The sequence below is a fragment of the Heteronotia binoei genome, chromosome 2 (assembly GCF_032191835.1).
Source record: "Heteronotia binoei isolate CCM8104 ecotype False Entrance Well chromosome 2, APGP_CSIRO_Hbin_v1, whole genome shotgun sequence".
Lineage (NCBI taxonomy): Eukaryota > Metazoa > Chordata > Lepidosauria > Squamata > Gekkonidae > Heteronotia > Heteronotia binoei.
Genome location: NC_083224.1, coordinates 116,377,068 through 116,402,825, shown reverse-complemented (window position 1 = coordinate 116,402,825; position 25,758 = coordinate 116,377,068). Strand labels below are relative to the sequence as shown.

General features: G+C 41.3%; 1 protein-coding gene across 1 annotated transcript in view; it reads right to left on the bottom strand.

Moving 5' to 3' along the window:
• Positions 1-6,230: 6,230 nt before the first annotated feature.
• The window catches only part of C8A (complement C8 alpha chain), a 104,089-nt gene continuing 84,561 nt past the window's right edge, over positions 6,231-25,758 (bottom strand). The window contains exons 8-11 of the mRNA XM_060231887.1: positions 15,995-16,138; positions 13,033-13,190; positions 7,809-8,031; positions 6,231-6,426 (exon numbers count right to left, since the gene is read on the bottom strand). Of these exons, the coding sequence (XP_060087870.1) occupies positions 6,275-6,426; positions 7,809-8,031; positions 13,033-13,190; positions 15,995-16,138 (677 nt within the window). The 3' untranslated portion in view covers positions 6,231-6,274. The remainder of the gene's footprint in view (positions 6,427-7,808; positions 8,032-13,032; positions 13,191-15,994; positions 16,139-25,758) is intronic.

Sequence of the window (25,758 nt, the reverse complement as noted above, 5' to 3'; positions counted from 1 at the left end):
TTATTGCTCATTATTTCTTTCTTTAAAAAATAAAAAACCCAAACAGTTCCAGGCACTGTGGCCGTCCTTTAAGAAGAAATTCAAAAAATATACTCGGAGATGCTTGAATGATCACCTAGCTGGATCTATTCTGCTGTGTTTACTCTATCATAGCATCAGTTTCTATAGCTTACTTCTGCTTCAGAAGTATTAGTTTGATCCAACAAGACAGTTCTTTTTCTTCTTTTTTTGTGTGGGGGGTATTTTTATATATATTTGTGTCTGTATGTGTGTGCACGTGCACCGGGAAGTCATGGTGAGTTCTGGTGACTGACCCCTCCTGGGGGCCTGAAAAATATTTATGAAAGTGGCTAAATAAAACCTGCCCCTGTCTTCCAACTTCTGGTATTCCAAGGAGATCTTCCATCCAAGTACTTGCCAAAATCAACCCTGTTTACTAGTGTGACTTTTCACATATAGTCAGGATCAAAATGGAGTGCTCTTAGTCTGTTCTCTGAGGAGGAGCAATAAAGAGAAATCTGTCTCTTTTAAAAAGATTGTTCATATTATATTTAACTGGCTTTGCAGCTCTGCATTAAAATATGCTAACATTCCACCAGGAAAGCCAAAATCTTGTGATAGAAACCTTCTTTCTTTAGACAATAGGGTTGCCAAGTCCAACTCAAGAAATATCTGGAGACTTTGGGGGTGGAGCCAGGAGCAAGGTTGTGACAAGCATGATTGAGTTCTGAAGGAAGTTCTGCACCTTTTAAATGGGACTGTGCACCTTTTAATGCCTTCCAGCCACTGGAAATAATAGATGATAGGGGCATCATCTTCAGGGCATCATAGAATTAGAGTCTCTGGTCCAAACGTTTTGAAATGTGGGAGGGGGGTTGAGGAGAAGCACCAGATACTATGCTGAAAATTGGGTGCCTCTACCTAAAACAACCCAGGCCCCCCCAGTCTGATATTCACAGATAAATTCTCCATTATACCCTATGGAGATCAGTCTCTATAGTATAGTATAATGGAGTGCCAGTGGACATTCCCCACCCCCGCTTTCTGATAACCCTGAAGCAGAGGGAGGGCCTCCAAACCAGAGGATCCCCTGCCCCCAACTGGGGATTGGTGACCATATTAGACAATTATATTGTGTCCATTCTTTGCAGGTAATGGGCACTCTTTTGCTATATGGTTAACATCATTGGAATTCTGAGGCCATATGTGATCATTGACAGCAGATCATTGACAAAGTCATTGAGTTATACCGTTTCTGCAATGTGTTGACATTCAAGGTAGGGATGGAGAACTCAGGTTTGTTCAGCCATAAAGTCAGCCTAGGAGAGTAACTACTTCTTACTAACTTACTTCACAAATTATTGTGAGGATAAAATGGATGGATCATAGAAGCCATCTTGAGTTCTGTGAAGGAACAGTGAATGATAAGCCTGATAAATAAAAAATACACAAATAATAACAGAATTTTCAATGATTCCATGAAAATAGTTAAATTTTAAAGAGGATGCTATATTCAGCAAATGTATCTATGACTATTGGCTTGCTGAACCAATTAGAAATAATTTCATTTGGTATCCCTAGTGTTTGGGGTGGGTGGGTTTGCTTTTATTCTTTATAGTCTTCTAAAAAATTTAATAAACACATTTGGCCAGAATTGAGCTCATATTCAGTTTCTTAAATGTCAGCATTAGTTTGGATCCTACCACTTGTCTACTGGTGAATGGGAAAGAACACCCTCAATCCTACACAGGGGAAGTACATTTGGGGGGAGCCAAAAGAAACTTGCAGGGAAGGGGAAAGCAAGAAATGATCTTTTCCCACCAATGAAAGCTGGGTAGGATCTGACTGGGCAGTTGTTTGGGGGCATTAAGTACAGGATCTCAGACTTAAAGAAAAGTATCTGTGCTGTTGCTATTCAATCCGCTTTGGATCAAGCAATAGTACTCATCATTATAAATAATAATCCTCCTGTACACATACTTCGCACAGCTGAAATAAAATACCATTGGGGCTACAAATAAAGTTGGGGGCTAATCCTTTTTGCCTGGAGTGAGATCAAAGCCTTCAAGCATTACTTGGAGTTAATATATGTGGTTTCACTTCTCTGTGAAAACAGGTATTTCTTTGCTATAAAAATGGCAAAATACTGTTCCATCTGTACAAAACCATGAATTATTATCAATTTGCAAGAGTTATACAGCCAGTTTTCTATTTCCACAAAAAGCTCAACCCTTGGTGTTTAGAACAGCATGGCATAGCCCTCCTTAGAAAAGAAAATTGCCTTCATTTTGACAAGAGCTGGAAACACAACATTAAAAAAATAAGAAATATTTTGTTCCTTCTACAAAGGTCACATGAAACATAGATCTGATCCTTCAAGGTGTAAAGCAGTAAAGTTAGTGTTGGAACAATAAACTATAAACACCCATCAACATTCTGTTGGAAAACTTCATCTCAAAATTGATGCTATTAAAAGGCTACACTTTTTGTTAAGCAGAAGAATCATTCCAGTATTGTGTTCTCACCACATAGCTTAATCAAATGCAGAATGAAGTGTTGCCTCTTACATTATTTCTTTTAATGGTAGGCCTAGATGACTTACTGTACCCTGACAGTGGCTTCTAGAGTAATTATATGAGAACACTTCTATGTGGAGAGTGTGCCCATTGAGGCTGATCTTTGTAGCTATTGCATTGTTAGAAGTTGCCTGCAAGTGGAACCCTACTCTCCCCTCTGCCCCACCCAATTACACCTATAGCTAGTCAATCCCAGAATTTTAAACTGACATGCTCGGGCTTGTTTATCACCCTTCAGAAAAATAAAGGGGAGGGATCTTCCTCCAGTAAGGATTCAATCTCCTCTACTCACCAAACCCTAATGGCCAGCAGTAGTCTGAGAAGCCACTGGGATGAAAGTTAATCATAACAATTATTCCCCCCTCTTGCTTTTCTCCTCCCCTTTCCTTTCCTCCCATGAGCAGCTAATGGCTTATGCCATGTCCTGTAAGCTGCCCTGAGCCTGCCTTGGCAGGGAGGGCGGAGTATAAATAAAAAAATATTTATTTTATTTTATTTTTTAATTGATGGGGTGGAAACAATAATCAAGGGCACCCAGATGCATCGCCCTGCGGAGACCACTGCATCACTGCCTTTTAAAACACAGAGACATGTTATGCCATGCTGTGTGAGGGGCTCTCGTTAGGATCCCTTTCTTTTAAACATGTGGTAAGGATCCTGGCAGATAAAGTGGAACCATTCCTTTCCTCCTCAAACTCTCTGTCTCACCCAGCTAGGCTACCTTGCTGCTAAGGGGAACAAAATGCATTTCCACCGGATGAGCAGGAAGTGGGGTGGGGTGGGAGAGACAGTGCAAGATTTGCTTCCACAAATCATCAGCACCTGTAGCAGGCTGCTGCTGCTGCCAGCCTCCCCATGCCCCATAGCTGCCTGTCCATTGCATTGCCCCTACCAAGAGCCCTCCCCCAGCTAAAAAAATTCTGCCCTTAGCTGGAGCTGATGAATCAGAGTGTTTGGAGCAGCCTGTCACTCAGACCTCTACATCCTTGAGGAGATTTAACTCTTAGCCTCCTGATAAGGGCTGTATGCCCCAGTATGTTTTAATGAATCTTGTTTGGAATTGATTGTGATTCAATTGCCTGGCACAATGCAGGAAGGAATTACTCTCAGAAGACAACAGGGATTCTGTTGTTTGATTTTGTTATTTATTGTATCCTTTAATTCTCTATTGGCACCTAATTCATTATCATGTGTAATAAAAAGTGCCACACAATCAAGGGCAGTTCTGTGGACATTCACTGTGCCTGTGCCTGTTTTCACAGCAGTTCATTAGAAACACAGTCTTTGGATTCAGTTCAATACCACACATATTCTTGCAGTAAAATTTATGCCTTACATTTGAAAAGGGCTCTTAAATCAACCAGACTGCTAACATCCCCAAGCTTTGGGATCCTTGGAGATAAAATGCTGGTGTTCTAACAGATGATTCATGGCTAGCCTGAAAGAGCAAATACTCTTATTTGTGCAGCAATGTCTTCGGTGGAAGAGATGTACGTGGCTATGATTCTTTTATTCATCATCCCAGTAAATATGATTAGTTCAAACATGACTGGTGTCATTTTTAAAATGCTTTATTCACCTTATTAAATCCAATATTTGAATTCATATCTGTTTCCAGAATTTCATATGTATGTTCATTTGACACTCCAAATGTTTGCATTGAATTTTGGGATTCAAAAGAGTTTGTATGGAAAGAAAAATACAAAAGAAAGAGAAGTATACCATGCTCAGACATTCTTATAGGGGTGAAGACCTAGAAGTCTAGTCACCTTGAAGATTCACCCATTTAGAACAACCATAATATATATGGGTAGCAATGTAGCTTCAGGGCCTTTTTTGTACAAAAAAACAGCAGGAACTTATTTGCATACTATACCACACCCCCAACATCACCATCGTTCCACACAGCCCAGCAGGAACTCATTTGCATATTAGGCCACACTCAACACCAAGCCAGTCAGAACTGCATTCCTCTGCATTCCTGCTCAAACAAAGCCCTGAATATTAGTGAAACAAAAATCACTGAAAAGAAGAAAATGATATTTTTAAAAATATCCATGTTAATAATCAGTTAACACTTTAGGTAGAAATGTTCAAAATTCAATTACTGTAAATATCCTCTGATATCCTCTGTGTTCTTGTGCATTCCTGCTCATAAAAAGCCCTGGGTGTACTATACGATATCATTGTAGACTTACGAAGATAACTGTTTTACTTTAGAAATTGGTACATTTCAGCTGGAAAACAAATCGGGTTTTCTGTCTGCTCAGAATTTGCTGAGTCTGTAGACCAGTAGTATGATCTTAAATGAAAAAATGAAATAAAAAAGATTTGACACATTATCAACGTCCTCCCTGGCTGCAGGATTTACTGGACAGCCTTTGAAATTTGTGAGGGGTTGCCATCGCATGAACACTTATGAAACATCACCTCCACGTGTCAGTGGTGATTTTTTTTTTGAGGCCTCAGAAAGAAAACTGAGGTTATAAAGTTTCAGAGTAGCCTATCATGGGATTTGCTCTCTGTTCACAGCACCATTAATCTTTCAAAAAGATCATTTGCTGATGGCAAAATCAGAATGTCAGTGAAACTCTTAGATGTCCAGTTTATCGTATCGTCACCAAATAAGTTACTAAAGAATTTTTATGAATCATGCAGGACATTTACATTAGACTGCACCATAAACTGAGGGTAAATTCATGTTCATTCTGCCACTGACAGAATATTTGTGTGATTACTTGATCCCCCCCTCTATTGCTTGCTTATCATGTCGACTGATATTTACTACATCATGTCAACTGGAAAATGAGTTGGCCATAAATGATTTTGATTGCAGGCTACTTTCAGAGAGGAAGAAATCAAAGACATCCTAAGGCAGCCACCAATATTTAATGCTTCAAATGGGTTAATATAATCATGTGACTTGGCCATCATCAGTATCAGTGAGAAATATCACACTCTAGCAGTGCTCACTTTGGTTCTTTCTTCTCAGTTTGCATTCTTGTTTTATGGAAAAATCCATCTATCTTTCTACTACAGCCAGGGTAGCCAAACTTGCTTAATGTAAGAGCCACATAGAATAAACGTCAGATGTCTGAGAGCTGAAAGACATGAACATCAGATGTTTGGGAGCTGCAAGATGGAAGGAAGGAAGGAAGGAAGGAAGGAAGGAAGGAAGGAAGGAAGGAAGGAAGGAAGGAAGGAAGGAAGGAAGGAAGGAAGGAAGGAAGGAAGGAAGGAAGGCAAATAGATGGGGAGGGAAGGAGAGGTGGAAAGAAAGCAACTTTAATTTTTAAATGCATCCTCCAAGTCACTGGTTGAAATGATTTAAAGAGAAATGCCTTCTCCAAGCCGGTGGACAGGGTGGTGGGGGCTTTGAGAGCCACACAATATGTGTGAAAGAGTGATATGTGGCTCCCAAGCTGCAGTTTGGCCACCCCTGTACTACAGTAATATCTATAATAGCTAGGACAGATTGTATTTCTCAGGCTGCCATAACTACCATGTCATACTTTTGAGCAGCACAGCTAATCCTCAAGAATTTCATTTTTATTTTCGCTATATTAGAGCATTTCCTAGAAACATATCTGATATATCTATATGATAATCTTTTTATTGTGCATAAATCATCACACACACATACAGGTTCCCCCCCCCTCTTTGGCAGCAGAATCCACTAATTCACTCATGCCATGGTGCTAGCATGCCTCCGTTTGCACATTTCTGCCTGCGCACGCTGTTCCACCATTTTGAGGAGCAGGGTTAGTACACTGTCTGGTTCGCCTTCGTGACTGAGATTGACAGGGAGTCCATGGTGTCCAGCAAGTCCACATACCATGTACAGGATGACCTATGACACAACAATTTATTATTAGAAAACTAGGTGATACTACACCTAAGGATTTACACAATTACTCTATTATTTATATGAGATTCAACCACTGGTATAAAATATGATGGTAATCTCAGGTTGGATACAACGTTTCTGTTCCACTAGCTATGGAATCTTCCTTGGATGACAGGCACTTTTCATTAGTGGAACAAGTTTCTTCTACTGGAGCAAGGCTCCTTGCACCAGTGGAAGGCTCCTTACTGTTGAATGAAGTCTCTCTACTTCCATCATGGGATGGAAGTTTTGGATCCACAGATCCTCTTAACTATTTTAACTGAGGTTGCCAGTGCTGAATACTAAACACTGCTAACCAATAGACTCAAATTTCAAAAGGTTGTCATGTTAATCTCATAAGACAAAAACAGCACAATATTTGGGGATCATCTTAAAAATTAAAATATTTATTGTATGTGTCTTCTCTGTATTGTATGTGTCAGCCCAATAGACTCAAGTTGGGGGCAGAGAAACTCAAAGCACATTAATATAACTTGGCATATGTAGTAGCATTATTTTTTATAGCAGAAAGAGAGAAGACGTGGGATTGCTGATCTCAGAGATGGTCACATTATTATAGTAATGTGTGCTTCTGTCCCTAGAGTATAATATGCAAAAAGTTATTTGCTCCTTTAGTAATTTTGTACAGCTAATTATAGGTTATTGTTAATCTTTTTGCTCTTTGGTGAAGATGCTTTACTTAGAAGAAGGGAATCATTAGATCCATTTAATTTTGTGTATATACTAGTCGATTTTTTTAAAATGAGAAGGAAGGTTTCTCAAGGCTCCTTCTCCATTCTGTTAAGTCCTACTCATTTTCTCTGTATGTTTGCAGTTTACATTTATAAAGGACCTAATGGGAATTACTTATAAGGAACTGTTCCAGTTCACTGCTTGACAGAGTAAGCTTTAGTGATTTCCCACTTCTCACAAGTGGCTCTGCTGATGAAGGAGGAGGTAACAGAAACAAACATGCTATCAGCCCTTCTTAATAAACAGAATTGCAGTAGAAATACTCCAAGCTGTGTACAATATATCCTAACTGCAAAGGATTAGGCTGTAAGCATTTAACATTTACATTCAGTTGGTGTTATTCTTCGGCTCATTTCTTGCAGTCTTGGTATGAATTATGATACAAGCACATTCGCTGCTTCTAAAATCATCTTTGCTTAACCTGGCTTACTTATAATAATCACGAGTTGTTAATTTTATTCTGTAGAAGGCTCTTAGACTGCCCAACATGTACATGGTTGAAAACACTGGAGAGAGATGTTGATTGATAGATTTGGAAAGGTACCACTTTATTTAAGTCAGAGTGAAACTTTTCTTCAGTGATGTCACCTTACCTGCCTGCCTTGTGTTCTCACATGCTGCACCCTCAGAGCCTTGTTGGCACTCACAAATGCAGGCGGTCTTAATCAGCATTGGTTCACCATTGTTTTGGCAAGGACTGCAGCGGCAGGCATTGAACTCAGTTAAGTATTCACTAAAAGCCCTTTTCAGATTTTGCCTTTTGGTTTCGATATGGGCAAGATTGGTCCTATGCAGTATTTCATATATGGGCTGTAGCTGCAAATAATATAAAGAGAGACGTTTTTGGTACTTTTGTATGCACATCAAAACTGGATGTTAGAAAAACTGTAAAAAGTATACAGAGTAGCGGTGCAGTTCCTAAATAGTGACTTGAAAACCATTTAGGTATGAGATCTAGGCAAAAGTAGCGTGTGGGTAGCCTAAAAGCCAGTAGCCTAAAAACCATGCTAAAAACCAGTAGCCTAAAAACCATGGGTAGCCTAAAAACCATGCTAATGAAGCACCAAAGTCCTTGGAAGCAGCGCCTTCCCCCCCCCCCCCCATCTAAAGAAAGTCAAGAGGCAGCAGCAGCAACACAGTGCCAAATGGACTGTGGGGAAAATATCCAAAGGCACGATAAGGCTCATGGGTCTAACATTCCTCATTCTTTATAATGTGGAGAGGGACAATGTAGCAGAAGGTGAATTCAAAAGAAAGCAGACATTGTATTGTTAAATGTAGATCAAACAGTTTTGGAACAGTTTTGGAACTTGTTTAATGTTGTTGTTTATCTGTTTGGTGTTAAGTATTAAAAAAATTGTGTCTCTGGACCCCAGTGACCTGAATGACTATTGCCCAGTGTCTAACATTCCATTCTTGGGCAAGATGCTCAAGTGGGTGTTAACCAATCTGTCCACAGTGATCCATGCTCTGATCACATGGGGTATAATGCTATAAAGTCCACCTTCCCAAGTGGCCATATTCTCCAGGTGATCTCTGTCACCTGGAGATCAGTTGTAACAGTGTGAGATCTCCAGCCACTACCTGGAACTTCAATACAAACAGGAAACTACAGCATATAGATAATTAGAAACCAAAAAAACACTGCGTAGTAAGCATTGCAAATAATCATGCTGTCAATGAATACATTTATATTTACATAAATTTATATCAGTACGATTCATGCTCTTTTAGTAACTTTCAAAGTCCAAAATTCATAAACATAAACTGAAATCCAATCCAGATGCTCAAATGAAGAAAAGAAGGTACGAAATCCTGCAGTGCTTGTATATTTCCAGAATACAAATGCTTTCACGGTACTACCTGCGTCTGGAAATATATGAGCACAGCAGGATTTGGTACCTTCTTTTCTTCATTTGAGCATCTGGATTGGATTTCAGTTTATGTTTATGAATTTTGGACTTTGAAAGTTACTAAAAGAGCATGAATTGTACTGATATAAATTTATGTAAAATATAAATGTATTCATTGACACAGCATGATTGTTTGCAATGCTTACTACGCAGCGTTTTTTCAGTTTCTAACTACCTGGAGCTTGGTAACCATTGCTGTCCCTGACGAGGCACTGTAGTAGAGTCTGGTTTTGGAGCCATTGGTTGGGAAGCTTCCTGCTTCTCAGCTAACTTCATCAGTTCTTGTTTCGTTAAGTTGGAAGTGGAGAAGAGGTAGAGGATGGTACCCCAGAATCATCACACCTGGCCTCAAAGACAGGAGAGAGAATGAGCCAGCCTATCCAGTCTAGCAAGCTGTGTATGGATAGACTGTGAAGAGAACTCCCTACACTGTGTGGGTAAAGGGCTTCTCTGGTTAGCCAAGCACCTGTTCCCTTGGCTGTCTGGCCAGGCAATTCATCCTCATGCCTAAGATCACCCCAACAAAGAGGATAAATTGATAGGTTTGTAGAGCTGAAAAGAAGTTGTATCTAGTTTCTGGGATTATATATACTTGTACTATTCCTGAAGAAACTGGTAATGTACCTCCCCGCCCCTCACTCATTGTCTCCAGGTTCTGCAGCACTGTTATAGCAGGGAAACATGCCCCCATGAGGTAGCTGTGTATCTAATGTGTTACTGCAGGAAATGAATGCTGATCAGAAACATTGGAATGCATCTGTCTGTGGCTAAATGTATGGCTTTTCCCCCCCCTGGACAAAGAGGTGCTGAAACTCTCAAGAGGGAAAGGAAGGAGAAACAAACAGATGCCCCTCATTAATTTAATTTTTTTTTTGAGAATTGTGTTTTCATGAAGAGGTTCTGGAGCTCTGTTCTGCTATGTTCCCCCAGGAAAAAAAGCCCTGGCTAAACGCATTTCTGAAAGGGCACATGGAACTCACATACAATACTTGATCTAGCATCTACTAAATCAGCTTTGTATCCCAAACCCCAATGTGCCACAAGCAGAAAGAGTGGGTTTACAGCAAAAAGGGCTTCCAAAGCAAAGACAGAGACTATTCATTCTGACTATCTAGGTCATTTGCTGCAGAATAAAGGGAGAGGGAATGATTTTGGAAAATATTTGTTCCCCGATCTACATATGGCCATCAGTCAGACCATTAATATGCACATTGCTACCCTACAGTCATTGGCTATCTGAGAATAAAGAGACCAAGGCAGAGATAATGAAGGGATGCAGATAAGCACAGTGCATACAGCTGTCAGAATGCCTGACATATTAAAAAGGACAACCTGTTTGCTAAGGTTTCACATCCTGGAATACACTAAGGTAAAAGATTGCCATGTGAGGGCTCTTACATGGCCTTGGGAAATGATGCTTTGAAATAATATTAGCACAATACTCTCTGCAAACAACAATGGGTCACAGATAAGAGGACACTGAAGTGGACATAAGTAATTATTGAGTGCTTGAAGCCACTCCAAACTGAATGCACTGGCAAAGCATCCAGAAACAGCCACTGAAAGGTTACATGGTGGTAATAAGGCAAACAGGAGAGAACTATATCTGGCATTAATGGAAAATTTGTGCGCAGAATACACAGGAAGTGCTGAGTATGTTTCCTCATTAGTTGATTTTTCTTTTTAAAAATACAATCTGTCATTTTCCCTCAGTCTTGCTAATCACATGGATAATTTCTGCTTCCATAAATTTCATACCTTCTGTTGCTGAAATCGGAAGGATGCTAGTTAAGAAAAAAGGAAATGAAGTGGCATCACTGCCAACCAATAAATTTACCCAAAAGAGTTTCATTTCTTTGCACAGATGTAGCAAGTATGAGACCTCCCAAGTCTTTCTTTTTACCCAGAACAGCACTGACTCCTTCACTCTCCACTAAAGCAATTACACCAGTGGATAACTCTCTTCACAGTATTTTGTAAAAATCAGCAATGCAATTATGGTGGTATGGTATGAAAGTGGATTGCCCTCTGCTCCTTCCTGATCCCTTCATTTTTATTTTCCACCATATGGAGAACATTGTCAATAAGTGAGAAAGGAGGCTTGGGTTCAGCCTATGGTACTGCAACCTGGAAGTAGGAAAAGGGGAACGTGGAATTTATGATCTATGAAACTGAAACAAAAGGACCAGACAACCACTGTATCCATTGATCATGGATCAGTAACTGGTATCAAGTTCAGGAAGCTCGATCAACCCAAAATTGTTATCCCTCAACTCTTTTTGGGGGGTGGGGGGGCCAAACAGATCATTGTGGATCTTTCATTCCCTGTCTACCCAATGCGAGTTCTCCTCTATTCCTATGTGCGCAGTATCTGATGTGCAGAGAAGAGGCTTCAGTTTTATCCTCTGTGCCATTTTTTCAACCAGAAATGTTCCCAGGAGTGCTGTTTGGCTCAGTATGGAAACCCAGGAAACATAGGGACTTCTCCAGTGGACCAAATAGCACCTTCCCAGGACTGCTTCAGGTCAGGAAAATGGTGCAGGGAGAGCTAAAGCTCCTTCTCTACACACATCACGTCACAAATTGGGCACCATGTACACAAGGATCAAGGATATTTCACAATTCATGTTCAGCCATGATAGAGGGTGGAGACCCCAGTTCCACCCTCTGTGAAAACTGTACTACTTCCCACATGCAAAGCTTGTGTTCTTTCTACCACTGCTCTACATCATACATTTCTTCTCTATGTAAATGAATCTCCATTTGAAAAAACTCTAGAGCTGCATTAGCTATCTTGAAAAAAATGTAAAACTCATGATTTTCCTTTTCCAAATCCTTTACATAACAAAAGTCCTTTTGAGGTGGCAAAATGGAGCACCCTGATTGGTTGGGACTGTGCTGCATCAACCTTTGGCCCATCAAACCATCAATCAAGAGTACTTGCATGCCACTGGTTGAGTCTGTTCCTCTCTCCCACCCAAATGACTGTTGCCTGCCAGCCAACCTGATTCTGTCACTAAATGGCAACCAACCTTGGTTCTGGCAATTTCTGGCTCTTCCTACTCTCTCATTGGCTGAGCCGCCTGTCGCATTGCTTCAGAGAGAACAGAAACAAAGCCTTCCCTTGATTGGTTGGGGAGGAGAAGGGAAAGAGCCAGAGAAAGCCTTCCCTTGATTGGCTCTTCCCTATCCTCATCTGGAAAGGAAACAGCCAGAGACAGGGGGGGAAATTGCATCCTGTAGTAGCAGACCAGATACAGAGAGAGAGATAGGGAGGGTAGGTGACAGAGATAAATTGAAGTCCCATGCCTAAGACCAACAATGTTATCAGAGAGAAAGTGCTGATCTGAAAGCTATCACTAAAGGCCTCTGAGGGAGAACTCATTGCACTCAATCCTGACTAGGGCTGTTAGTTCCAGGTGAGATCACTCAGAATTACAACTGCTCTCCAGATGGTTGAGATCAGCTCCTTTTGAGGTGGGGGCGGGGAGTGAATGCCTTCACTTGGTGGGAAGACAGCAAGTATGGAGGGCATTTGCCCAGAGCCTCTTTCTAGAGCCCATTGTATTTTTCTCCACAATGAGACTTATTCATAGTATAATAATAAAACATAAATTAATACACCTGTTTAAAGGTTTACCTTGACAGCTTAGGTGGGACTATGATGCAATAAACTTAACCACCAGTATTGGAGTTGGATTCCACCTCTATCACCTCTGAAGTCATTGCTAAATAAAATGCATTCCCTGATCGTGAAATAGGAATAAGGTCAGCAAATCAGTGGCCCATTAAATTTAACCCTGTTCTAAAATGGGAATCACAATAAAATATAAAATGCTCTGGTCTAGTACACTTTCAATCCATTAGAAATGTGGAGCTTCAACATCTGAAAGAAAAGGCTTACCTCAAAATCAATAACAGTGGGATTAAGTTTTAATGACCTCCCCCAGTAACGGTATGCATCAGTATGCCAGCTTCTCAAGAGCCTGCTGACTAATTTCTTGTTTCCCCCACGAATCCGTGGAATAATATCCAGTATGACTGATTTTGTTTTGAAAGCACCTGGAAAGTTTGATAATAGAATATATTTAGTGTTTGCTTCTATATGTAGTTACTAGCACAGTCAAAATTGGTTTATCAAGTTGATTCAATAGAGGACATTTGCTAGCAATTAGCAAATACAAGAATGTGCCCTTTGAGACTAACAGTGGAAAGACAGCAAAGATAGTTTTAACCATCTGAATGTGCCAAAGTCCTCTAAAAATAATATCACATTAGGTATGTCTTCTCCACTTCTAGATGTTAACAGTATTATTTTTATTCTTCCACATCTTCCTCCTCCTCCCACTACTACTACTATACCACAAGGACCAGGGCTTTTTTGGGGAGCCAGTCTGGTGTAGTGGTTAAGTGCACGGACTCTTATCTGGGAGAACCGGGTTTGATTCCCCACTCCTCCACTTGCAGCTGCTGGAATGGCCTTGGGTTAGCCATAAGCCGCCCTGAGACACTTAGGTGAGAAGGGCGGGGTATAAATCTTAATATAAATAAAATAAATAAATAAATAAATAGCTCTGGCAGAGGTTTTTCTTGAAAGGGCAGCTGCTGTGAGAGCCCCACCCACCTCACAGGGTGTCTGTTGTGGGGGGAGAAGATATAGGAGATTGTAAGCCACTCTGAGTCTCTGATTCAGAGAGAAGGCAGGGTATAAATCTGCAACGCTTCTTCTTTTGAGCAGGAACGCATAGGAACCCAGTTCTGGCTGGCTTGGTGTCAGGGTGTGTGGCCTAATATACAAATGAGTTCCTGCTGGGCTTTGTCTACAAAGAAAGCCCTGTGTGAAACAATGGTGACATCAGGGAGGGTGTCCTAATATGCAAATGAGTTCCTTCTGGGCTTTTTTCTACCAAAAAAGCCCTGACAAGGACACACAAGAAAATGTTATAGTTAAAAATATAAATAGGAAGTTACCGTGGTATACAAGCTAAGCAACTGAGCTATGAACCAGAAATATTCAGGTTCTAACCATGTGTTTGCCATGAATGCACAAAGAAAATGTAGGCAAGGCAAGTCACTGGGTTGGATCCTGTCATAAAAATTCCATGCAAGGAAAGACTTACATGCATGGAAATATGACTTTCCACTTTCCCCTCCTGCTGTACCCTGAAATGCCTCCCCATGCTGTTCCTGCAATATGGGGACACCATGAGGGAGGAATTATAAGGCTGATGTGAGAGGAGTGAATAAGTGAAAACCTATTTGTATGTCCAACTCACTATCTCTGCCATTTGAAATATGCAGATAATATTGGTCATACAGTATAGTTTTATTATTAAAAAGGGCTCCAGCCCAAATGTGCATGCCCCCAGAAGCTAGGACTGTGTTATGCATCAGACAATCAGCACCAATCATTGAACCAGGGAGATGTTTGCTGTCCACCTTCCCAACTGATTGGTACCATCATCAAATTGTACAGCCCCAGCAATGTCTGTTTGCGCATGCAGCTCCTACAACATCTAAACAATACTACTGAGATTGGGACACTTATGGCCCTAAAGCCCAGTAAACAGTCTAAAACACTGTATAAACACTAACCTCACTGTATTATCCACTATCCCTGATCACAGAAGCAAATCCCACTGTCATCACTAGAACTTATTTGTACACAAAATTTATATAATGAAGATTATGTTTAAAGTGTAGTGCTTGCAAGTGGCAAGGGCTGAACAGTTAATGTGATACTTTTTAATGTTTTGACATATACTATCATCACCATGAGTGTTTCTGATAAGATAAGATACAAAACAAAGGAATGATAACATTACTTCTCTTTGCTGTCAGTAGTACTATGCCTGTGTTTCTAGTACAAGTTTTCCACACATATAATTTGTCTTGTTTTTGAAATCATAAAAGAATAAGTGGAGGACTTGAACGGATTTTCTCAGTTTCCCTGTATTTCCCTCCCCCACTGTTTCCTCTTTCCCTTCCCTGAAAGTTCCCATAGCCTTTCCTCTATTCCTGATTCCTTCTCTTCTTCCCACCTACCAGCCAACCTACCTATTTGCCAACTATCTCTCTTTGTCCCCTTTTCCTCCTTCCCTCCCCCTGGCAGTCACCACCCAGGGAAAGTATGGCTGAGTTGTGTGGTGCTGGACACTGGGGTGGGCCCAGTTGAATACTACTGGCTGCTGGGTCCAACTGTGCAGTGGGAATGTTTAAGGATTGCAGAAGGCACTTCACTTTTCCCTCTATCCACCTCTTGCCATATTTTCCTCTTCTCCTCCTTTTGGCAACCTCCTACTGTCCTACTTCCTTCTTTCCACCCACCAATTTACCTTTTACATCTGGCCATGTTTATTTACCTGATTCATACCCTTTTTCCCACCCTCAATTGGAACCCAAAACAAATTACATAATTCTCCTCTTCTCCATTTTATCCTCACAGCAACCTTGAGAGGTAAGTTTGGCTGAGAGTGTGTGACTGGCCCAAGTTTACCTAGTGATCTTCCTGATCAGAGTGGGAATTTGAGTCTCCCATATCCTACTCTAACTCTAATCACCATGCTGGCTTTCACAGAGTGATCACTACTGAACGGTAGCAAGCACCCAGGCAAGGGTATGTCATGGAAGTCACATGATGGCAAGTAATTGTGGTTGGTGCCGAGCAGAGCCTTGATAAGTCCTCTATCAAATGTCAAAACAGCCCTGGAAATGAGCCTACCCATTCCTCCTGTCTTTTGACAGAAACCAAGGTTTGAAGGCTGGCACTAGTGTTGTGGTTACCCACTAAAATCCACTGAGGCCATTAATTTCTTAAGGCTAGAGTCCCAAGGTCTATCATTTGTAAATGTGAATTTATTTCTTACCTTGTGAATGTGCTTCAAAGAGTACAACTTTTGAGCACTCTTCATAGGGCACCTTGAATCTAGCTGTTAAGATATCCATTGGAAAGCTTAATGAAATGCCTGCTGATAAACCAATACAGGCACTTACTGTGCTGCTTGTAACCTCTGGGGAAAGGAAACAAGAATGTCAATAGTAATTTTATATCCATAAATACTGTGAATCTTCATGTGTAAAGATGTTATTCAAAATATATATAGAAATAAAGAGTAGAAAACATACAGCTTCATTTGAGCTGCTCTTCATTAATCACTGTCCATGGCAAGGGAGGGATCAATGACTGGGGACTAAAAAGCTATTACCAGTGAAATAGTAAGTTCAAATTTCAGTAAACAGTATCAATTTTATTCTATTGTTATAACTACGTAAAGCCAGAGTAGTTTTTTTAAGCTACAAAATGCTAGAAAAGAAAAATATGAATGGAATAGAAATGCTATACTCCAGCAAAAATTGATACCTCTTCATTTTGAGAGATTTCTTTGCAAACATATGAGTCAACAGTTGTTTAGATACATTATTGCAAGCAAAAGCTTTCATTCATTTTCCATTTGAGTCTGTAGCTAACATCTATCGATTTTTTTCCAGGCAGAATGGAGGCCTATGGAAGCTGGTATGTCTCCATTGATTTTAATGGGCGATCTTTTAAAAAACAAAGCACAGAGTTTTGTTTCTCAGAGTTTTCTCCTGGGATATACCTCCTTTCATTTCCCACCAATACAAATGACTTGAGGATTTGGTTACATGTGATCTGACTGCTGTATCCCTCTGTAAATACTTAGAATAGGATGTGCCTACCAATTTTACTGATAAATGTCACAACACTACTACCACTAATAATAATTTTTTTGCAGTCCTAAGGGCAGGGGGGAGCAGTCAAAGGGAGAAGGGAAATAACAAAATACCGACAGAACTGGATTGGAGTAAAACAGGTCACAGTTTTATTGTACAGCAGATGGAGCACTGGCACAGCATACAGCATGGATCCAAGCATTGGTTTATTCGTATGTCTGCTGATGAACTGTTGGGGGAACCTGAAGTGGCAAGCAGATGCCCTACAAAGGCACAAGCCTATGGGTGGAACCCTTGCCACCTAGAACTGGAGATAGAAACATCCCCTAAGCCAGGCAAGCTGCTATATGGCATGACCCCCAAGACCTCTTAAGGGGGTCCCCACTGGGGGAGGAATGCATGCAGGCACAGGCTCCCCCCATATGGATCCTGACCAATGCCTGAAAGCACCATCAAGCTGTGACACAAAGAGCAAAAAAACCCATGAAGCTTATAGAATAAAGGGAGGGAGGAGTGCCCACTTGTTGCTCATGTGGACAGTTTTTAATAAGGCCGGAGGTGAGTGGTTCACCCTCTCCCTGGCCTCAAAGAGTGGGAACTAATGTGGCCATCCATTGACCAGCCACAGGAGGATAAAAGCCTGGTTGGGTACTTGAAAGATGACACTGCCAGGCCCAGACCGGTCCCCTTGGTGTGTCAGCAGCCATGCGGTCCTTTTTGCCTGAACAGCACCCAGCCCTGTGGCCATAGAGCAGCCATGCATTGTATGAACTTTGTACATAGACATTGGATGGAATCCAACAAAAGACACAGGCAAACAAAAGATTCTGCTGGCAGTTAAAGGTAAAGGCAGTCCCCTGTACAAGCACTAGTCTTTTCCGACTCTGGGGTGACATTGATTTCACAACATTTAGTTAGTACTACACAAAACTTACTGTATCGCAACATGCAAATTACATGACCTTTGGAATTACTGCACTTAATAAGAATGATTTTTGTGAAAAATATATTGGCATCAGAATCTACCATATAAGAGACTGTCAGAGGCCAGGTGCTACTATATGCAAAAATTATCCCCTGTCTTTCTCATATCCAAAAGAAAGGTATTCTGGATTCTGGTCTTAGCAAACCCAAACAACTTCTTATGCCAAATCTATCAATAGCTTCGAACTTTGCCCATTTTCTTGAGTCCTAAAAAACTTAATGTCAGGATTTGGATCTACTAGTATTTAGCAATTCAGTAGAAAATTTAATATGCACTCGTTGGAATTTCTTGACCCATCAATAGAAGGCTGCCTTCAATGAAATTAAAATTTGAGCTGTGTCAACACTGTGAGGATTCTTCATGTTGCTTTCATCACTGCTGTGAATGCAAAAGCATGTGTGTCGGTGGCAGAGCATCCACACATGGGAATTCCCTCTGCCTTGTTTTCTTACTTTTCCTTTTCATACATATTCTACATCAACACTGCAAAGGATCTCAGGAGGGTGGTTATCACAGCTACTGTTGTGACTTGTTGCCTTTTTTGTTGTTGTTCTTTTTTCATACATGTGCTGTTGTAGTATAATGGTTCCTTCCAACAATCAGGACAAAACCGTCTACACCTTTACCACAACAAAAAGGGACAGATCCTTAATTTTTAGAATGTGAAACAAAAAATAAATAACTGGTTTCCCCATCCCATGGTTTCAGTGTCTCTAGATGAGAAGCTGCTTTGAAGGCTTATATTCCAGTGGACACCCTCAAACAGCATTTATAGGTTTTGAGAAGATTCTCATAGAATATGATAGCACCTTCAAAGGCATCCTTTCCAAAATCTACAAGATTATGTCCCTTACTTTTACTCCTAACTTATTGGGTTATCAAAAAGTATGGCAAAATGATCTGGGCGTTATCGTGACAGACACCCTGGGAAAATATCTGGAGATCCCTGACAAACTCCTCTAAAGTCTTCAATAGAAGACTACAATAGAAGTCTTCAATGGAAGACTACAATAGAAGACTACAATTTTTAAAACTACTTTCCAGGTGGCATTAGACACCAGTGTGTCCAAAATGTATGAATGCTCAATTAAGCACTCAATGCTGAAAACACTGTGGGTACCCTGGCAACTATATGCATTGCTCATGGGACTGTGTTCATGTCCAGGTCTTCCGGCAAGAAGTCATAGCAGTTATAAGCAAAATTTTTGCACAAGAAATACCTAGAACACCACAATGATGCATTTAGACTTATGGATGGAATCAAATCTGGAACACTCCCAATGAGAACTGATTTTCATCTTATTGACCTCAGCATGCCTTACGTCTAATTGAAAAGTACACAAACCTCCCTCTATAGCCCTCTGGTACGAGAAAGACTGGGACCAATTTATTATGTGTAAACTTTCTAATTTGATAAATCATATGAAAACAGCTGAATCATACACCAGTTTTGAGTTAACTTGGTCTCTGGTTCTTCAATATCTGGTGGATGATGACATTTTGCCAACTAACTCACTTTACATAAAGTGGATATTGTTTTAACAAAGAGATGTAAGAAAATGATTGTGGTTCCTGATGCTGATAGTGTCAGCTGAAATTTCCCTTCCCCTTTTATTGTTTTATATATACATTTATTTCTTAGTTTTAAATAATTGTGTTAACACTGTGGAAATAAATTATCTTTTAAAATGAGGATGAGGAAACCTGGAATGACAATGATTAGAGCACAATGTTACGTTGATGCTTAAAAAAGAGCAGTCCAGTTTGGAAGCCAAGATGGAGAAAAACCTCTGTGTGAAACTGACCTTGGTCTCTCCAACTAATAGAATTAACTCTCCAACTGCTTTCTAACAGCTTATTGATGTATCCAGGGATCATTTTGTAGAAAAATAGGTGGTGGAGCTCATCCAGAGATTGTTATGCAGCTGCACATACTATTCAATGGACAAGGAGATGGAACTCTCAGAAGGAGGAGGAGGAGGAACTCTCAGAAAGGTTCAGGAGTTGCACTCCTGTGAGCTCCCACTGAATTCCAGGCCTAGATGTATCTATGGCAGGGGTGGCCAATGGTAGCTCTCCAGATGTTTTTTGCCTACAACTTCCATCAGCCCCAACCAGCATGGCCAATGGCTGGGGGTGTTGGAAGTTGTAGGCAAAAAAACATCTGGAGAGCTACCATTGGCCACCCCTGATCTATGGTATTCAGTTCCTTCTTCTTACTTATCTCACAATGTTAACACTATAATCAGCTAAAATGTATTCACTGTAAGCAACAGAAATAATTTTTTTTTTAATTTTCATACTTCCATGAAATTAAAGTTGAGCTATGTTTGGATTAATTGCTATTATTGGCTAATTATATTCAGCCTAGAATTCGCTATGATTTGTTATTGGTTGCCACAAGGGGTAGTTCTCTGCTTGATCAATGAAATGTGGTAAGATGATACAAAAAGATGGTTATGAACACTACTGGCAATTTAAGGAAGGGATCAACAAGATTGTTTATCATCTGTTGTCATTTCAAGTGACTATACATTAGACTCATTGTCCTTTTAATTTTGAAATTAATTACAATATGAAAAAAATCTTTTTGTACATTATTATAAACTACAAATAAATTGCACTTTTCACAGTGGAATCATAATGCAATGATGATATTCTTTGAAAGAAGAAATAAAAGATAACTCTGATGTCTTTTTCAAGGATTATGATCAATGATCTCGTTATTCATTTGAGTTAGTATTCAGTTTTTCAGTTATCTTCCCCAAATCTTTCTCCATTAACAAATGCAAGTTGCATTCTGCTTGTGGCAATCCTTTTGCAGGGTTCACAGGAATCATCAGCGTGCTATATGTAGTATTCCATTTTGCATGAACACAGTGGCTTTTGCCATTGGGCATGGTATTTGGCACCTCAGGAATCTCAGTTTTCATGTGAAAAAAATGTCCTTTGCTTGTGAAATGTGTGAGCAATGCCTGGTTCAATCTCACAAGCAAGACTGGACTGGGTGAAAGGGGATGCTGAACAGGTTTCTGGTGGGTATCAGCAAAGCATTTCTGCTTCCTTGAACACATATGTCACTGCCTTCTACTGTATCAGACCATTGTCAAAAAGTACTGTTAAAAGCAGTACTGCCTACTCTAACTAGCAACAGCTCTCCAGGGTCTCACATTGAGGTTTTCATGGAGGATAGGTCTATCAGTGGCTACTAGTAATAGTTAATACAGGGAACCTCTGTTTACAGAGGCAGAAAACCTCTGATAGGAGGCAACATTGGGGGATGGCCTTGGTCTCTATGTTCCCCAGAGTAATAGGTTGGCCACTGTGTGAAAAAGGATGCTAACCTAGATGGACCGCTGGTCTCATCCCTTAACACTCCTCCTAGATCCTTGTGTTATCCACCCATCCCTCTTATCAGTGGTGAGACAAAACTGAGGGCCTGATTGCTCCAGCTTCTGTGATGGGAGGACTAAGGAAATAACAAAATAGCAGAAGCAAGAAATCTATTTTCCTTCATGGAAGTTCTGCTGTAAGAGTGTGCTTGATTATATATAATTGAAACCAGAGGCTTTTCTTTTGGAACTAAATGATAGACAGTTGGTGGGGGGGGAGTCATGGAACTCTATTTGTATGGTAGTGAGATTATTATATGCTGAAATGTGGCAAGGAAGGACATTACACACAACAGAGGAATGGCTGGTGAAGATGATAGAATTGGCTAAGGTAGCCAAACTTAGTTGATTGATTAGAGAAAGGACAATATCTATATTTATTGCTGACTGGAAACCCCTTGTGGACTTTTTGCACTAAACAGAAAAAAAAATTGAACTGATGACTTGTAGATCTGAAGATTAAGACTAATTTGGTAATCATAGTATAAAAGATAATTTTATAAACTTACCCATATTTACCACAGACAAAATGGAAGTAGCAGTAATAAATAAAAGCCCAACTGTGGTGGCAAATCTGAGAATTTTCATTGGTTGGATGTAACCTATGCTGGATTGGCTTGTATTCTGTCTCTGGTGTGCCATTGGCTGATTCTGCTCTCCCCTGTCCACTGCTGGCCCCCATCATGTAAGAACCCCACCAGAAGGCCACTGACCTTTAAGCGAGACAGTTCTCTGCTTGCAGGTTCTCCTGGGGGCTTACTGATCATTACTGCCTCTCCTCAGGGCCCATTGTAGGAAGTCCAGGACAGTTTATCTCCCCCCCCAACCCCCCCCCCAATGCTGCCATGAAGCAAACAGTAAACTGTGAGAGACATGTTCATGAGACAAATCAGTAGCATTTTGTGTCTCTTGTGTCTCTTCAACAGACACAAAAGGAATGTTCATTCACAGCAGGGAGGAGACAGTTTCACAGCAGCAGATAAACAAGTTGCCCCCTTTCCAGATATCAGTTCCCCTTGGAGGGGGGAGGAATGCCTTTACTTGGGTCGGTGGGAAGACAGCAAGGCTGGGGGGGGCACTCACCCAGAGGCCTTTAACAATACCTTTCCAGGTTGGTGGGAAATGTCTAAGGTATTGCTACAGGCCTCTGAGGGAGAGGTCTTTCCTCTTGGGGAACCACTGTTGCCAATCTCCAGGTGAGGTCTGTGGAAGCTGACTGGGTGATTCGGACCAGTCACAGACTTTCAGCCTACCCTGCCTCAGGGAGTTGTTGTTCAGGTCAAAGGAGGGAGAGGAGAATGATGTAAACTGCTTTGGTCTCCCCCACACACATTGTGAAAAAAGACTGTCCTTTTCCTATGTAGAGGCTGCAGGGAGGGGGAAGGCAATGGAAACCTGAAGTCAGAGGGGCAGATAAATGGAAAGAGATAGGGCTTCCTACTGCAGGTTAGGAAATTCCTGGAGAGTTAAGGGATGGGGCCTAGAAAGGGTGGGATTTGAGAAGGGATAGGACCTCAGACAAGTACAATGCCATAAGAACATAAGAGAAGCCATGTTGGATCAGGCCAACGGCCCATCAAGTCCAACACTCTGTGTCACACAGTGGCAAAAAAAATTATATACACACATACACTGTGGCTAATAGCCACTGATGGACCTGTGCTCCATATTTTTTATCTAAACCCTTCTTGAAGGTGGCTATACTTGTGGCCGCCAGCACCTCCTGTGCCATTTCCTACTGGGGAACCACTGGAGATCACTCAGATTTACACCTGCTCTCTAGGTGGCAGAGATCAACTCCTCTTGAGGTGGGGGGAGTCAATGCCTTCACTTGGGTGGGTGGGAAGACAGCAAGGGTGGCAGGCACTCGCTGAGAGCCTCTTTCTAGAGCCCATTGCATTTTTCTTCACAATGGGCCTTAGTCCTAGTCATCTTTATAATTTAATATAAAAATAGAAATAAACAAATAAAGAGTGTGCTTGCTGTACCATGCATATAAGCTACATGGTGCTTCCTAAGTACTAATTACAAGTTCTTTAATCAGCAGTCAAGTTGTCTAGAGGGGAAAATATCCTCCTCAGGGCCATAGCCAGGATTTCAAATTTGGTGGGGCACATAGTCACGATTTTTGTTGGGGGGTGACCAATGACCTGGAGTGGTTGCACCCTCAAGAAGCCCATCACCCGCAGTGCCCCAATGCCTGCTCATGAGAAAGTCCATAGGGATGCTTAGCCAGCTGTCACTGCAAGCTCATCCCCTACCACCAATTATGTTAGTCTTTGAAGGTGTTCTTTTCTAATGCTAAGCAAGGCAATTGTAAGAAGTGCAGAACCAGAAAGAAAGCCTCTTTTTAAAATGCATCCCCCCCACTCTTTTTCTGGAGTGGAAAATCCAAAGGGCTGAGTGACCCCTGGCGAAAGGGGAGATGGGCCTAAGCGCCGGATCTGGATTGGCCTGCAAAAGGGGGAGAATCGCCTCCACTGTATTCTTATGTTTTTGCAATCAGTTGGCTGTGCTCTGCAAAAAGAAGGGATTTTTCTGCTCCTTTCTCCCAAGCACTCTGACAAAAGAGCTGCCTCCAAACTTGCCATGGCTGGGCAAAGAGGGGGAACACTTTTGCACTCACTCAGAAACCTGAGCAACTGTTTTGTTTTTTTTAAAGCCATTTTTGCAAAGGGCAGCGAGCCAGCATGCTTCTGCATGAGGAAGGAACATGCTGATGAAGGAGCGACCTCCAAACCCGCTGCGGCTGGGCAAAGAGGGAGGGAACCTGGCTGGGTAAAGGAAGAGGGAAGAATGAGTTCTCGAGACAGAGGTGGGAGTGCTGCCTTGTCCAGTTGGCTGGCTCATTGCTCAGTGGGGACTGATTGAAGGGACCAGAAAGGGAGAACAGGGGTCAAATTGGTGGGGCCTGGACCCCGCCAGGCTTTCTGGTAGCTTTGGGCCTGATCCTCCTGACTTAATGTGGCAATCAGGTCCTGATTGTAATGTCAAGCCCTTCAGAGTACATTTTCTTTAGCATTTCATCCAACCCATCATTCTAGGGGAAAACATTTGCTTTTCGACACTGGCACTGCTGATGCAAAAGGCTGACATTCACATTCACATTTCCTTATCCTTACTCAGCACAGTGCATAACCATAGTGCTAGCATGATAAATGTGCTCTCTTTTTTATGATATGCTCTGTAGATGAAAATTATACAAGTATGCCACATAAAGGTGGAAATTATCACTCTTCTGAGACATATTTTTAAGCCTTTTAGGACTTCAACTTTCCTTCTGCTAACAGTAGAGCCACTTTGTGATAAATCACACAATCTCTCAACTACAGTAAGCAAAATATAAAGTAGAATAATGGCTCTGTCTTGCTGTTGCTAATTCATTCTTCCTCTTCACTTGGTAATCTGCTTCCTGAAGCCTTTTGTGGTCTGATGCCCCTATACATCAAGCCAGAAAAACACTCTCTCAGGAGGAAAGACAAATATGTGAATGACCTGATCCTATAAGTTTCAACGCAAAAGAAACAAACAAACAAAGGATATTTGCAGTTGGGCCACTAGCAATGTTGCAAACCAATTTTATACTAGGTCAGCAGAGTAGGCAGAATGTTCCACTGGTTCAATACAATTCAGCAGTATAAAATGTACCACGTAAGGCTTTGTTCATGCCTGGACTAGTGGGAGAGGGGATGCTGACTTCCCAGCCTTTGTGAATCATGTGTTCAGCCAACAGTATTGTGTTCAGTCTCAGTTATTGTCAGTTTGAATGATCACAAGCAGTAGAGCTGGGGAAGACCTCTATCTATATCCATGGGGAGTCACTTACTACCAGTCAGAGCATTTAGTACAGGGCCAGGCAGACAGTTGCCTGGCTCATTTTAAAGGCATTCATGTGTGTTCTTTTCTCCACAGTCTTCACCTCTTTTTGAGATCTTGTGTTCTTTACCAGGCAGATTGGAGTGTTTGCCCAGTAAATGTGAAGTAGACCTTGTCAGTGATTTTACTTGAAATTAATGGTGTATGTTAAGGCTGAGCAGTTAGAAAAATTAGCTTAGCCTTCTATCAAATAGGACTGGCATTTCTGTGTGCAACATTCCTAATTTCTATAAATCACTTCATCATCTCACTGATTTTAGAAGGACCTCCAAGGGGCATTCGATTCAGTAGATAAAGAGCGACTATAAAACTGTATCAACTGGGGGACTTCCGGTGTAATGGCGTGGTGTCGCTGAGCATTTTCCCGAGCTCCGGGAGAAGCTCTGTTTTGCTGGGCATTTGGGGGGGCTTTCTGTCTGGAAGTACCCCCTAAGAAGCGTCAGAAGACGCATCGCAGTCTGGGGTGCTTTTTGGAGACTGGATGGGGTGCGGAGGCTCTCCATTCAGCTCCTTTTAATCCCTGTAGCCGATGCCCAGCAACACCTATGTGACGAACCGGGCCACCGGACAAGGGAGCAGACGGAGGCAGCATTTCTCATCCGCTGCTTAAATCAACATCAAGACTTTTCAAGCTGGAACTATATTCCCAAAAAGTAACCATCGGATCGGCAAAGGTGTTGTGGAG